At 36.9% G+C, this 15044-nt stretch overlaps 1 protein-coding gene across 1 annotated transcript in view; it reads left to right on the forward strand.

The window, feature by feature from the left end:
• LRP1B (LDL receptor related protein 1B) overlaps positions 1-14026 on the forward strand; it is a 633449-nt gene extending 619423 nt beyond the window's left edge. Inside the window, exons 88-92 of the mRNA XM_068195161.1 lie at positions 3733-3809; positions 5894-5984; positions 8264-8408; positions 9411-9509; positions 11867-14026. Coding sequence (XP_068051262.1) covers positions 3733-3809; positions 5894-5984; positions 8264-8408; positions 9411-9509; positions 11867-12007 — 553 coding nt within the window. The 3' untranslated portion in view covers positions 12008-14026. The remainder of the gene's footprint in view (positions 1-3732; positions 3810-5893; positions 5985-8263; positions 8409-9410; positions 9510-11866) is intronic.
• The last annotated feature ends 1018 nt before the right edge of the window (positions 14027-15044 follow it).

A 15044-nucleotide genomic window follows, 5' to 3' on the forward strand; every position in this document is an offset into this window, starting at 1 on the left:
CCTTCTGTATTATATTTTTATGACAATGCCTGTGGCACAAAGAGGGAGAAAAAAGGAGAAACTAATTTTTTTTTAATTGTACATTGCCACCAAATTCTCTCTTTTTTTTACTTTTTTTTTTCTATTTATTCAGTCATTTCATAGTCAAATTGTCAAGTACCTGAATAATGGAGTTTAGAAAGTTTGATCAGACTGACCTGTAAGGGTTATACAGAAATAGAGGAGAGAGACATTTTGTCATGAATGGACTCTGTAACAACAGCATGATCAGAAATGTAAAGATCTTCATTCTAAACATTCCTCACTCCAAGTGCAACACCTTCATAACCTCAACTGAAAGTTTTTTTAAAATGTCTCTCTTTCCAATGCTATTTCCTCAAAGTAGATAATTCCAATGGCACAGGCATTCAGTACCTGAGGAGGCATTTCCCAAGCACTCATCTCTTTATAAATGTGGAACTGAATTGTTACTGAGAGAGCTGTAGCAGTTTTATTAATGACCTTGGCAGCAGAACGTGTGCAACCTTTATTTTTTACATTCACTCTCAGTTTTCATATGGGCATCCCCTGTGGAACTGTTGCTCTTTGATCTTTCTCTGGTTCTGCTGGGAACTGGAGATTTGCACCTGAGATTTTCTCTGCAGCACCTTGCATCACACAACTGACTCCATCCTGTCCTTCACTGTCAGCTTCCCCACCTGTTTCCATCTGTGTTTGTCTGGGGGTGACTCAAATCAGGCATTTCCACTGTTCTTTCTCCTGAGTTTGGGATCATGTGAACATCTTTGATGAAACAAAGTGGCTTCATGTGGTTCTGCTTTGTTAATGCCTTTTTGTTTGCTTGTACTGCAAATGTCCTGTCTGACCATACAGCCCCTGAAAATGGCACAGGACAACAGCTCCTGGTACCAAAGAGTTTGGAAAAGGACAAACCACTGCACATCAAACTCAACCAGGAGTCAGTTCCCATGCTGGCAACTGAGCAGTCTGAATTTAAATGTCCTGACACAAGAAAATGCTGTTATTAAGAGCAATTTCTCTCTGCAGACACTTCAAACTGGTTAAGATCTGCTCATTTCCCATGTTCCTGCAGGAACAGTTGTCCATGTCCCAGCCCTATCATTGTCCATGTGCCTGCTCATGGCTGATTTTCTGTGTCAAATTCCCTTGCAGGAAACATCCCTTTCCCCGGGCTTTATTCCTTTTTCTCCTCTGTCTGCCCAAGACAAGCCTTTAGTACCTTGCTGGACCATCAAAGGGCAATCATTTCACCTCAAAGTGAGAAGGAAATGATTGCCATCCTTCCAGCTTCAGTCTCTTTAAAGTTTATTGGAGAAAGCAAGCATTTGGAAAAAAAAAATTAAAATATAGTGGCAACTGACAATGTTTTTATGAGACTTCTAGCAAATGCCTCAGGTGTTTCAAAATTGCTGATTTTTGCAATTAGATTGACAAGATAGGTAAAGAACTTTTAATATGCTTGCGTTATTTTTTCCTCTGTTTACTGCATATCTAGCTGTGGGATTTTTTTTCTTCACCAGCTGTTTTAATATCATGTCTGTTAAAAGGTTTTGAAGAATGTAATTGTACAAGTTTCTCATGAGCTTGTACTTGAATGCTTCATGGTGATCCTTTTGCTAGTCTCACTGCCTTATCTTCTCTAAAGTGTTTTTATGACAGATTTATCATAATGATTTTAGATACAGTGGAAGCATTTGAAACATTTAATATAAGAATTTAGTTGCAAAGTTAGATTTGTCTAACACTAAATTATTTTTCCCCCTTCTGTAATATAGTATTACATGCAAATTGCCTGTCATCACAAGTTTTAATTACATGAGCTGCATCCTGAGCAGGAATTATGCAAAATATCAGTAAGAAATATAAAGATTTTGTTTCATGTTTGTCATGTGCCAACAGCTGGGAGCTGAGTAGAATATTCTAAGTATAAAGATATATAGTGTTTCTCTACAAGAATGGAGACACTTATTTTGCAGCTGTATGTTGAAAATTGGTATTTTTAAAAAGCAAATTCCTTGAACAGTATCTTAGTAAGGTAAGCTGTCAGTGCAAGCTTATTTTTATCTTACATAATTGCTAAAAAGAGATCTGGAAAGAAAAAGGAACAGACACATTTTTTGAAAAATTAAAGCTGTGTTCCCTGTGACTTGCAGTGTGCTGAAGTGATGGTAAGCAGGTGGAAAAGTCAGTTGGGCTCAGTTATAAAATATATCATTGTGAAACATGTGTGCAATTAGGAATTGGGGGTTCTTTGCAGTGAGGAAACCTAACTGCGTATTTGCCATATTTATTTAAATAAACAGACTTATTTCAGTGAAGAACTTCTAAATTATAATGCAATTTAGTTAGTGTGTGACAATGTATGAATCAACTAGCAATAATAAGAAATTTATTTTAAAAAATCAATAATGCTTCTAAAGACCCTCCATAGAGCTTAAGCACTTTCATAGTGTATCCTAACAAAAATTAAATTAACTTTCCAAAAGAAGTTCAAGCTTAAAATGAAACCCAGTAAAGAGTTTTATCTGAATGTCAGGTTGTGCTGGAATAGGCTTAGGATCAAGGAGAGAAATGAGCCAGTCTTCTGCAGTGATCTGCAAAGAGAAAAAAGAGCCCAAAGTATCACCAGCAAAGCTGCCTGGAGCTCCTCTCTGAGAATGGCATTGTTTTAGTCTAGAATATTTGGTGTCTTTCCAAAACTTCTTTTATTATAGAACAAGACCAGTTGTTAAGCATAACCAGCTCTAAACTTTGCAATTTATTAAATCCTTAGGAAGGCATCGGATAGCAGTAATTCTTGGAACTGTATGAGGGTAATGCTCTATTGCACCTCCCTAAAGATAGCTGATGTTGAAATTCATAAATAATTCAAAAATACTTAGAAAAAACATGATTCATTGCACAATATGCAGCAGAGACAGATGAAAAGTGACTACTTCCTGCCGTTTCCACAAGGAGAGTTTGAGGGTCTGTAGTAAACTTAATCATATTTACAGCAGGTTGGATAAGCAATTGGATTTCATTCAGGTATTTGTTTCTGCTTTTGATGGATTTGCTGAGTCTGCTTCCATGGACTCCTTGTGTTTCCTTGTATGCATGGAGAGTGTTCTGAATCCCAGCTGAAGAACTATTTGCATATTGATATTCACACAAGGAAATTATAGCAGAATAGCTGAAATTTAGCAGAATAGCAGAATCCAGGCACCTGGCTCCTGGAACACATATTCTGAATATAAATAGTATTTAGGGCTTTCTGAGGCCAGGAGATGCTCCTGTCCCTTTAGGACAACTCTTTATCCTTTGACTCTCATGCCTGCTTACACACACACACACGCACATGTGGCTATATTTCTGCAAATAAATATCTGGTTATAAAGTTCAAGGTTTCAAAAGTTAAACTGCTAATATAGCTTTGATTAAACTTGTTTTATTATTTGAGAAATTAGAAAAGAACGCTAGAATTGAGGTTGCAGTGACAATAACAGGAATCGAACACACAAAGGTGCAGGTTGAAACTAAATCCCTACTCTGAGTGTTGTCAGTGCCGTGGCAGAGTCCTGCTGACTCTTTCCATGAGGATTCTTGTTGGTTTTGTAGAAGCACTGCTGTTGTTCATGTAGCTCTTGAGAAGATGCTGGTGGTCTCTTTCATGGGTTGCTGTGTTAATAGCTGACAATTAATAACTTTCCCATCGTAATTGGATCCTTTCAGATGTTCAGCCAACTGGTCAGGCACACAGTGTGAGAGGCCAGCTCCCAAAAGCAGCAAGTCTGACAACATCAGTACCAGTAAGTACTTCCAATCACTGCTGTCACTTGTCAAATTTGACTCACTTTAGAAATACAAGCCTTGTGCTATCTTCAAATGGGAGTTTATGTCATGAAAAATGCTCATTACTGGTATCTTTTTCTTTTAAAAAAACCCAAAATGTAGATATTTCTAGACTTTTAGATTGCCATTTGGTGTTGCACGAGACAGCTCTTAGGCCTTGCACTCCCTGCTCCAAGGGCTAGCTGCACTTTTTTAAGAAAAGACTATCCAGTGACTAGCATTTGGCCAGATCAGCCCTGTGCAGAGAACTAGTGAGAGACCTCTGACCATTTAAATCCTACTGAAAGCATCAAAAATAGATCTGTATGTAGTGCATAACTTTTGTATTGGCCATCTGCAGAGGGGTGAGTTTCGCCTACTGTGAAAATCATCCTGAAAGTAAGAACAGCTCCTGCTGAATGTTTTTCAACACGTCTGAGTGCATAAAAGGATGGCATTGCTGCAGTATTGGCAGCTGAAACTGGCCAAGGCTGCCTGCAGAGTGCTGAGTGTGCTGCTGCTGCCCTGCTGTACCTGCCCTGCTCACATTTAGCCCAAGTGGAGCAGCACAATGAGCTGCCTGCTATTCAGGTCAGTTTGGTGCTTAGATGAAACCTTCCCAGCCATCCACACGAGTGAGACAACACTCACAAGCTGGAAATAGGCAAAAAAAGCAGGCAGAACTTGGGTCACTGTTTCAATGTGAGGGAATAACAGCTGCAGTTTGGGGAAAGGGCTTCTCTTAGACCCCAGGCTGCACCCTGGCCACCAATGGTAACTCATGCCTGGTGGGATGTTTTTCAGGGCTTTTTTTCTGAGTGTTTACATGCCAAGACAAAATTAACCTCTTTTTTTTTTTTTTTTTTTTTTGGCACCTAAGTAGAACTTAACACACTCATTTATCAAATATTTTCTTAAAAGAGCCTTGTTGCAATATCCTTTACATGCTGAATCCTCATAAGCTGAAGTGAACTCAGGATGCTTCAAGTTTTTATTCAGTACTTCATTTCGTGTCTCTGACAACTTGACTTGGCTTTCAAGCAGAAAGCCTTCAGGCAGAATTCAAAGCAGTTTTCAATTCTTTATTTAGACTGTGCTTAATGTAGAGCAGACACTGCCAGCAGCTTATTTTTTTAATAAATCAATAAATGTTGTCAGTGAAACAACCAGCAATATTTTTGGTTTCCACCAGTTAAGGAGTGTGTCATTAAACTAAATACATGCCTCTCCACACTGGCTTTATCCTGAATTCCTGCTTTCATATGTCCTGTATTTATAACATAAAATTATTTGTTGCATGTATTTCTTTAGAAGCAGATACTTGAAGTAAGGCTCCGAAATGAGGGTACAGTTACTGACCTTATTTTTGCAGATAGTCTCATTTCAGTGAAATTATCTGCCAAAATAATGTCAAGCCCATTTTGTTCTTCCCTGTTCCCTCCTCTCCTTTAACACTGCTGTCTAATCTGTGCACTGTTTTTCTGCTGCATTAAACATTATTGTAGTTTTTGTGATTGCCTATATCAACATAACAAAATTGCTGGCTCTCGAGTACAATGCAGTAAAATGCAGCAAAATGCAGGAATGCACCAACCATCTAGAAATGAAGATGCTGCTTTTTATTTTCCCAAAAATAAAGATAATAGGTACCTATAAATACTAATTAATTCTTCAACCAGAGCTGAGCCTACTGGATATTTTAAATTAATAATTGCGTGACCTAAACGGCTGAAGATCCTGGCTGTGCCACTCCAGTTCAAATTGTTCAGCCGTTCCAGGCTTTCATGGACTGTTGCTGCAAATGAGGGCAGGGAATTAATCCCAATTAGATTGGTATCCACAAAGAGGAAACTCCTGATTTTTTCATAAAAGTACTTGTGTGTACACTATTAACTGTAATGAAGTTGGGTTTTTTAGTGATCAGCATTAAAATCTCAAATTGATGAGTGAAGCTCATCACGTGAAATTGCATTGTTGGTGTGGGAAATTATTCTCTTTTAATTAATTTAACTTTTACAGCTGCGAAGCCATGATTATTCAATGATATTTCCTTCTGTTTTAGGAAGCATAGCAATCATTGTTCCTCTTGTTCTACTGGTGACTTTGATCACTACTCTTGTAATTGGACTATTTCTTTGCAAAAGAAAACGAAGGTAAGTAATTTGTTATTGATTTATGAAGTAAAAATATGAATAAATCTTTAAAGTATTTGCATCTTCCCAACATACAAAAAATCACTTTATGTGAGGAGCAAAAATGCAATAAATGACCCAAGACTTGTTTCTGGAGGCAGCAAATCAGTTACATTGTGGGTCTTGCTGGGACAACTACATCTGTTGTTGATACTTAAGTTCCTCATGCAGTAGACAAAAAATTGTAGTTCTTACCCACTTTCCTCAATCCTGTACATGTGTTAATAACTTTATCCAGAGACTTAGAGAACTTAACAGAATGAATTTCATTGAAACCACATACTCAAATTTTGAGTATTGTTTACATCTTCAAGTTATATTGAAGATGTAAACAATACTCAAAATATTTACTGTAGAGTCCCAAACCTTTTCCTCATTACTGTGGTCCTTTAGTATCTTGCACATGAAGAAAAATTCCAGAACTGAGCAGAGAATATTTTGTTCTCTTGAATTTAGCTGTCTTAGAGCTGATAATGACCTTGAGTTTGGCTTTTTGACTTTGGGCATTTCTTCCAAGGCCACGTTTGGTGGCCAGGGGTGGCAGGAGTGTTTCTGCTGTATGAGACACCTGAGACAGTTGCTGCCCTTCACATGTTCAAAGAACATCATGTTGATGGTGACGCAGATTTAGCAAGGGAAGATTCCTGGTGAAAAGGACACAGCCCACTAGGGAAGGCGGAGTGGGAATCAGAGAGCAAACCATTCACTTCAGGCCTGTAGCTGTCCTGCTTGCTGGCCTTGAGCAGCTGTCTTCCTTTCTCCTGGGGCTTGTTACCCCACACCTGAAACCAAGATAATGTCTCTTTGTTAAGTCCTTTAAAAGTAAGTGATGAATCTGCTGTTTCTGCAAACGTGGCCATTTACGAGGCTATTTCAGTGCTCCAGGCTAAAAGAATCTTCTAAGTTACTATGATCTGGCACCACATGCAGCCTCTCTCTCCCCTGCAAACTCTGGTGTAAACTAGTGAGCATCAATTTTTAAAACCTTTTTTGTAAAGCCAATAAGATAAATGCATTTCCTGACCATACTGTTAGTAATGCTGACCCTGCCAGACTCCATGGATGTCATTACGTGCTGCTGCATCTAAAATGCCAAGTTTTGTGATAGCCAAATACTGAAACCAGTTGCTGCCCTGTAAATTATTTAGGTTATGGAGAATCATTTGTTAAATAATAGATGTTCAGTGGAGAAATAAAAACTAGCCTCAATAAAGGGCTTTCTTCTTAAAATTATATTTGAAAATGTATTTTAGAGTTATTTTATTTCTTCAGAGAAGATTGTCAGTATTAAACCAGGTGTAGCTGTTCAACACTTGCATGCTACTGTTAAGTGCCTATTTTGGGAAATATTTTTTCAATGACATTTCTGAAAAATACAGATCATTTAGTATATTGGATTTCAGACACTGACTGCATCTTACTCAGCCAACAAGAGGACTTCACTGTTATCATCCTGACTGTGACCTCCGTATTATTCCCTTGTAATTCTAGAGAACATATTGCACTGGGAAAAAATTACCCTCTTGAGGCTATTTCAATTGCTAGGTCTGAAATCACCTCCTTAGCTAAAAGAAATGAATTCAGCAACAGAAACAATTCAGCTCAACCACTTATCTTTACTGATACCTAATTCAAGGTTAAAAATAAGGCTCTGTCTTTTATTTAAAGCTTGAAAGAAAATTCAAGTTGAACCTCAGTGTTCCAATCACCACAGGCAGGGAATACAAACTGGAATGATGAGAAGTTCATACATTTTTAATGCACCGTGATGGAACCATTTGCTTGTCCTCAGCTTACAGCTGACTTTGGGCAGCTGGTTGGAAATAGAAGTGAAATGAACGAGCAAGGGGACATGACTCATGTTCTCTCTGTCTTCGTTCCTGCAGGGAATCTGCGATGACTTTGCAAGGCTTTCCTTGGAAGTGAGGGAAGTCTGGAAATAACTGAAGGAAGTCAGGGTTGTAGACAGCAAGTTAGCACTTTATATGGATTCATACCACTACAGCTAAACTGAGAAAAACAGTAAAATTCTGCTTCCAGCTTCTGTGAGATCTATACGTAGACTCAGATTGCTACTTTGCTTGGAAAATGGAAGGATTTTATGATTGTCTCTGTAGGAAATGCTTTTTCATCCTGTTGATGTTAAGAGATTAAAGAGAAACAAAATACCCAACAGCTTGCTTGAAAGTTCACTATCTGGTTTTTTTTGTTTTTTTTTTTTTTATGTTTATGCATTGCAGGACAAAAACTATCAGAAGACAACCCATGATAAACGGAGGAATCAATGTAGAAATTGGCAATCCATCATATAACATGTATGAGGTGGGCCATGACCACAGTGAAGGTGGTCTTTTAGCCTCAGATTTTACTCTAAATGCAGAAAAGGTAATTTCTTTTCTCTTTCTAGTGGCAAAGCCATTTTATGTCTTGCAAAGGTTTTGTCTTTAAATGTAACCAATAGAAATGTAGAACAATGACATTTAGATTTAGTTAATGAATATAAAACCAAGTTAGATTTCATTAGAATAAATGTCATGTATATATTAACAGCTGTTTTGTAGTCTGATGCTGTCTGATGGCCATTTTTCCTGGTGCCCGTATTTTATCAAAATAGAGTTAGAAATTAACTACAAAATGGGTTTTTTTTGTCAAGGCAGACGTGTCTGTGAGCTGGCAAACCACAACCTAGTGGCAAATATTTAGAATTGGAAACACATTATTGTCCAGCCCTGTTTGAAGCACGAAAGAGTGCATGCATACATACGAGACTAACTTATTTCACACGTGAAAACTTGCCAAGTCGCGAGGAGCTGGGATTCCTGACGGGGCAGATAGATTAAGTGTTTGCACAAAGCTAGTAAGTATTATCATTTCCTTGTAAGAGATGCTGTCAGTCCTGCAGCACCACTCCAGTGATTGAAGTGCCTGAGTGATGTGACACGGGATGAGCGGGGTAATGCCGCGATATCTCTCCCGGAGCTCCGTAATCAGACACACACCAAAGGGCAGCCATCACTCTGTGGCATTTCTGACAAAGCAATAACAGGATTACTGATAGCTCTAGGAATGTCATCACTGCATCACACAGGCAGTGTGCTCAGTGCAGGAGGTAAGCTGAAAATGGAGTTACTCACTGGAGGCAGAGTGGCTGAGCCAATGCTCATTGTGAAGTCTGGCCCTAATCCTTTAGTGGAAAATGCTGGATTTTATTCCCGTATTGAATGTAAGAATTTTTCGTGCTGAGGATTGCCTGGAAGGAGGTTTTTATAAATGTAGATCACTCTAAAATAATGTTTTTAGTTGGTGCACTGTTTATTTAACAGTGTTGATAAGTACACATGGAAAATGCTCTATTAGCCCAGAAACTGAAATTTTCTGTTTATACAGGCCAGATACATAGGGGGAGGGTCCACTGCATTCAAGCTTCCCCACACAGCTCCATCAATCTACCTAAACTCTGACTTGAAAGGACCACTATCAACAGGGGTGAGAAATGATGATCCAAGTCCATTCCATTCCACCACAGCCCCTTTCTAAAGAAAGTTTGTCTGTCATTTTTGAGTAGAGGCATTTTCTGTTCGTTTTTAATTTTGTTTTTCTTCTTTTAATGGAATTAAGAATGACAGTAAAAAATACATTTTCTATTTGAAATAAAGGGTCCCCCTCCACATATAAAATTTCATCTGTACCATCATCGTAACATGATCTAAAAACTGCAAATGTCTTTGAAAAGGAATAAAAACCAGTAAACAATGTGATGCTTTGCCATAACGTTATACAAGTTTAGCATGGCCTTCACAGCCACGTATCCTGATATATTTGGAATTTGTATGTAATTACAGGCATTTAGTGAAGTTTATCAAACTGAAAGATGGTCCCAAATAATGGAAACAAGTGCTTTTATTTTAGAGGAATTTGATGCACATAAAAATTAACAATTTCCCTCAATATTTGCAAAGCATGTTACAATTGTTCAGATTTCAATGGATTTGTATCATAAAAGAGCTCCTTCTAAAACATTGGATTTTTTACTGCAACTTAGTATGAGGTTTGCAAACATGAAGATTTAAGATACAAAAGGAACATCAATACAACATTCATATTCACGTGCCTCTATATATATCCATCTTTTGTGCCATTCATGTTCGTGCATGATTGTAATATGTTGTATTTGGAAATGTAATAATTTTTACGGGGTGTGGTTTTTCTGATAGAGCACAGAACCATGGATGATGAAAGCCAGAATATTCACCCATCTTTAACTTTTTCTCTTAAATTCTGGTCACTCCAGCTTCTTTCTGTACCTCACTGTACTGCCTTGTGCAATCAGTACCACTCAAAGAGGGATCATGAGGCAGACCCTGCTATTTTGCATAATTTTAATAACTCAATAAGGCACTGCAAAGATGCAAAGGATCTCTGGTCTGTTGTGGTTATCATCCTTAATAATGGTTGTCAGTGAAGTAAAAAAAGTCCTGACAATTGAAATAAAACTAAATTTCTGATTATAATCATGACCACAAAAGTAAAGGTCTATGGGGACAGACATGCAGAACTGAGAGTAGCTTTTTTTTTTTTTAATAAATAAATGTGGCTCACCTTGTTCTGCCTCCCTTCCAGGAAAGTCTGGACCACGAGGCAATCACTTTTTCGTCTGTAATAGATGGAATGGGCAGCTTTTAAGTCACTAACTGAGCAGCTGCTGTAGCTATCCAGCCTGAGGAATATCTGAATCCTGGGCTCAGAAACAGAGTTGAGCAACAAGGAAAAAAAGAACTAAGACTTAAAGTCATTTTTCATTCCTTGTTTCCCTGGGTGTACTCAGGATATTTTCAAGTCAGGAAAACCTACTCAGTTCTGGTTTGGCCAATTCAAAGTTTAGCCACTTCATATTACACCAAGCAAATTATTTTCTTTTTTTAGAGCTCGTTGGTGTTCCACTCAGTATCTGTGCAAGCAGAGCAGTGCTGATAAATTAGTTATGAAAAGAGGAGGATTTTGACACAAGGTGCCCTTTCCTGTTTTCATGGGTACAAGCTGAACACTTATTGGATAGCAAAGTTCTTCTAGAGACAATAAAGGCACAAAGTATGAAGGAAGTAGTGGAGACTCAGGGGATTTCTCACACAATGAAGGGCTTTGCAGCATTAAAAATGGACTTGTCCTATGCTGAAGTGCCACTCATTTCAACAGATGCTTTTTATTACAGTCCAAAGCAGCAAAATTGCTGAGAAAAGACTTCTCAATTTGTAACTACTATGATATATTAGCAGTTATGCTGGTTTATTATTAAAGTTTAATTTACATTACAAAAGTCTTGAATTTTTTGGTCAAATCATGTTGTGTATTTGGGCCACAGAATTCGAAAACATGGTCAGCTATTGATGGGATGCTGATGTCTTAGAACAGGTAATATATGGAAACTGTTGGCTGCAGTTTTCTACTGTTAAACTTGTCACATGGTCTCACAGTGCACCTTCCCTATAAACTCCTTCATACCTATTCTGAAATCTTCCAGTGTAATAAGGTGGACAAGTCAACCTCAGAGACATTTTTTCAAGGTTTTTTCATTTAATTTTTGTCAATGTTTTTTGTGGTTTTAATACCATAATATGCTGCATGTCATGTCATTGGTTGCTTTAATAGCATGTCTCATCATGAATTTAATTTTCAACTAAATAATTAACTCATCATCAGGTTTGCAGATGTCCAGGTATCTATTAAATATGTCCTGTTGTATTTTATGTGTACTTGTTCTTGCTGTAACAAAGCCATTTCCATTTCCATAAATGCTAATTTTGATCCAATCTGACTGGTCTAATGTTTGTTTAATTTCTCTGCAGCCCACAAATTACGTCAATCCAGTATATGCAAAGTTATACGTGGATGGACAAAACTGTCGAAACTCCTTAGCAAGTGTTGATGAAAGAAGAGAACTTCTTCCAAAGAAAATAGATATTGGGATAAGGGAGACTGTGGCATAATCTGCTGTTACCTTTTATACTCTGTATAAATGTATAAAATATAAGGATTACTTTTCTATGTACCAACAGTATTATAATTGTTTTGGCATCAGCATTACCTCTGTTTTTTGTTTGGTTGATTGTTTTCTGGGTTTTTCTTTTGCTGATGACTTTTGACTGACCATTTGTAAGGTATTTTTATGAAAAAGAAACTGCACTACGGTACAATTTACAACAATGCTGCTGAAATAACACACCTTTAAATTTGTTAAAATGGCAAACAACTTATTCGTTTGTAGCGTGAAAATGAGCAATCTATTTTCTATGAACTTTTTTGGTTCTACTTAATCGATGGAGATGGTATCTGCACTTTTTCATTATGTAGTCTGGAAGCTGTAGTACAGTGTGTAATTTTGTTTATTTTAAATGGTGAAAGAATGATTGAATGGTCTACTCTCTTCTTTGTGCCCATTAGAACTTCTCTTCAGATCCTGATGAAGCTAGATAACTTCTCACAAACAAACATAACTTGCTTTTAAATTAGTTTTAGGTTGCCAAGAAGTAAACAAGACTATAGAATTGAAACATCTAATGATCTGCATGAACACAATGATTATGTTTCAGAAATTCAGTGACTGTACAAGATATACTAAACATATATACCATGTAAACAAGCTTTGTATTTATTAAAACCTTATAGAACATAGTAATGATATATCTTGGAAGCTGAAACCTTACTTGCTGTGGGACAAAGCATACAAACTCCAACAGTCCTGTAGGACAGTAGCCACCCTAGAGCACAAGAGGGCATTGCCTACACATGCTTTACATGTTTATTCACTTAATCACACACAGTTCTTATGGATTAATAACTCCTCAACTCACACCCAGCAGTAGGGAAAAAAAGCCAGACCCCAAACCTTAAGCACACTCAGATGATCACAGCATTCGGTTTTGACAACCATAAATAAAACCCCTCACACCCGTTTAGTGATATTAAAGGATTCAAAACACAGCAGTTTCTTTAAATTAAGATGAACTGTGGTATTGTGGAGGTAAAAGGAGCCAAGCTGCATATTAGTGAAACCTTAGCAAAGCCCGAGTTTCAGTAGTCTGGGTTCAATATCAAAGTCCAAGTACGAAAAGTGAAAAGCATCAGTATCGGTTTCCAGCACTTCTCTGACCTGGCCTGTTTTCTGTTGTTGCTAAGAGGCAAAATCCAACTCACCTTTTCTTCATTTTGATGGAAATAAAGAATACGATTGCTTTCAGGTTTGAACTGAATCAAAATATTTTATACATAACTTTAAAGGCACAAAAGACGTATTCACACATATACTGTGGAGGACTCTTCCTTCCTCTGCTAGACATGACTGACTTTTAGCTATCATAATATATTAACCTAACAGATTAAATATGTTTGTGGTTGCTCTTTATTCCCTTTGTACATGCATTACAAAAATAACTGCTGTTTTATAAGAGATTTTTGTTGTACTATTGTGCATGCATACTACCTATTTCTAAACTTTGCCATATTGGGGCCTTTATAAAACTCTTGATTTATGTAATACTAGTGCAATTTTGCTTGAACAATGTTATGCATATCATAAACTTTTTCAGGTTCTTGTTTAAGTACATTTTTTTAAATTGAACAGTATTTTTCATTTTGGTTATAATAGTCATTTTGCCTATGTTTCTACAATGAAGTGTTAAATACTTTATAAAAAAATTGTTGACTGATTTATTTAAATGAAAATCTACATACTTAATTCAGCGTGTTGACTAATTTTTAAATTTAACTTATAAAATGAAAGCTAAAGAAAGAGCAAATTGAAGCAAAAGAACATTACTTTGTACAAATGGCTAAATCCATTTTCCTAATGAAAATTTTTGCTTTTTATACAAATTCTATTTGAATGTTTTTGCAGCTCTGCACGTGTTTGGATGACTTAGGTGTATAGCTGTATATTAATGTCAATAGAATTTTAAAGCTATTATTTTTTCTATAAAATACTGTATTAAATAGTTTCATACCACACAGCTACGATTCCACAGGTTCTGCCTTTGTTCTGCTGACATCATCAGAGATGGATTAGGTCCTCTTTTATATTTTTTTCCCCACAATTACAGTCATTATGAGGCGTAAGTAGTTGGTCATTTCAGAAACTTTACCATTAATTTTCTGGCAGAGAATCTCTTATCTTCAAAACTCGGGTAGATCTAAATTTTATCTGGTGGGTATAGAAGTAACATGAGTTTTAAAACATGAATTCTTACACAGGCCTGAGGAATTTTACTTATTGTGATGTCTCAGTTTCCCTTCACTGAGATATTTGATTTAGTTTATACCTGCTTGAGAGTTAATTACTTTATAAATAATAATTTATTTCTTTCTGAATACACAGTTGATGTTAGTGGAGCTATTAAATATTCGCCATTAGATCAGAATGAGGTCATGAATATGTAGGCAGGATTTTGATGGCAATACCGAGCTCTACCACTGCCATACTTAATAATCTTTAAATTGCACATTGGTGTAACAATCCACAATGGGTTTTTGTTTGTTTGTTGTTTCACTTGACCAAGGTTCTCTACAGGAACTCTTTCCACAATCCTTCCACAGCCCCAGAATTCCCAGGTTCTGTAGGTGGGCAGAACACACAAGGAGCTGAAGGGTGAAAAATTGAGGACCTGATCAATTACTTATACATGCATCCTCATCAGTTCAGTAAAATGGTTTTGGGCAGGAAATTTTGTAAAATTTTACAAGGAACAAGAAAAATGTTTAACTTTTTACATTCCCTCAGCCTTTTTGCTGTTATTTAGAACACAGATTCATGTGTGTTGTAAGCTGACACAAGGTTAGAAGTTAAAAAAAATTGGCTACATCACAGATAGATGCATCTTTCTCTTCAGAGTGTAGTTGCAAGGCTTTTCCTGGTTGTTTTCCTGTGAAAGCATTCAGTGGACATTCAGGTGAAATGCCAATTCTGTACTATTTCACAGCATTTCATCGGCATTTTTTTTTCTTCCACAGTACTAATGATTTTGCTTGGCA

This window comes from Anomalospiza imberbis, chromosome 7 (genome assembly GCF_031753505.1).
Source record: "Anomalospiza imberbis isolate Cuckoo-Finch-1a 21T00152 chromosome 7, ASM3175350v1, whole genome shotgun sequence".
NCBI lineage: Eukaryota > Metazoa > Chordata > Aves > Passeriformes > Viduidae > Anomalospiza > Anomalospiza imberbis.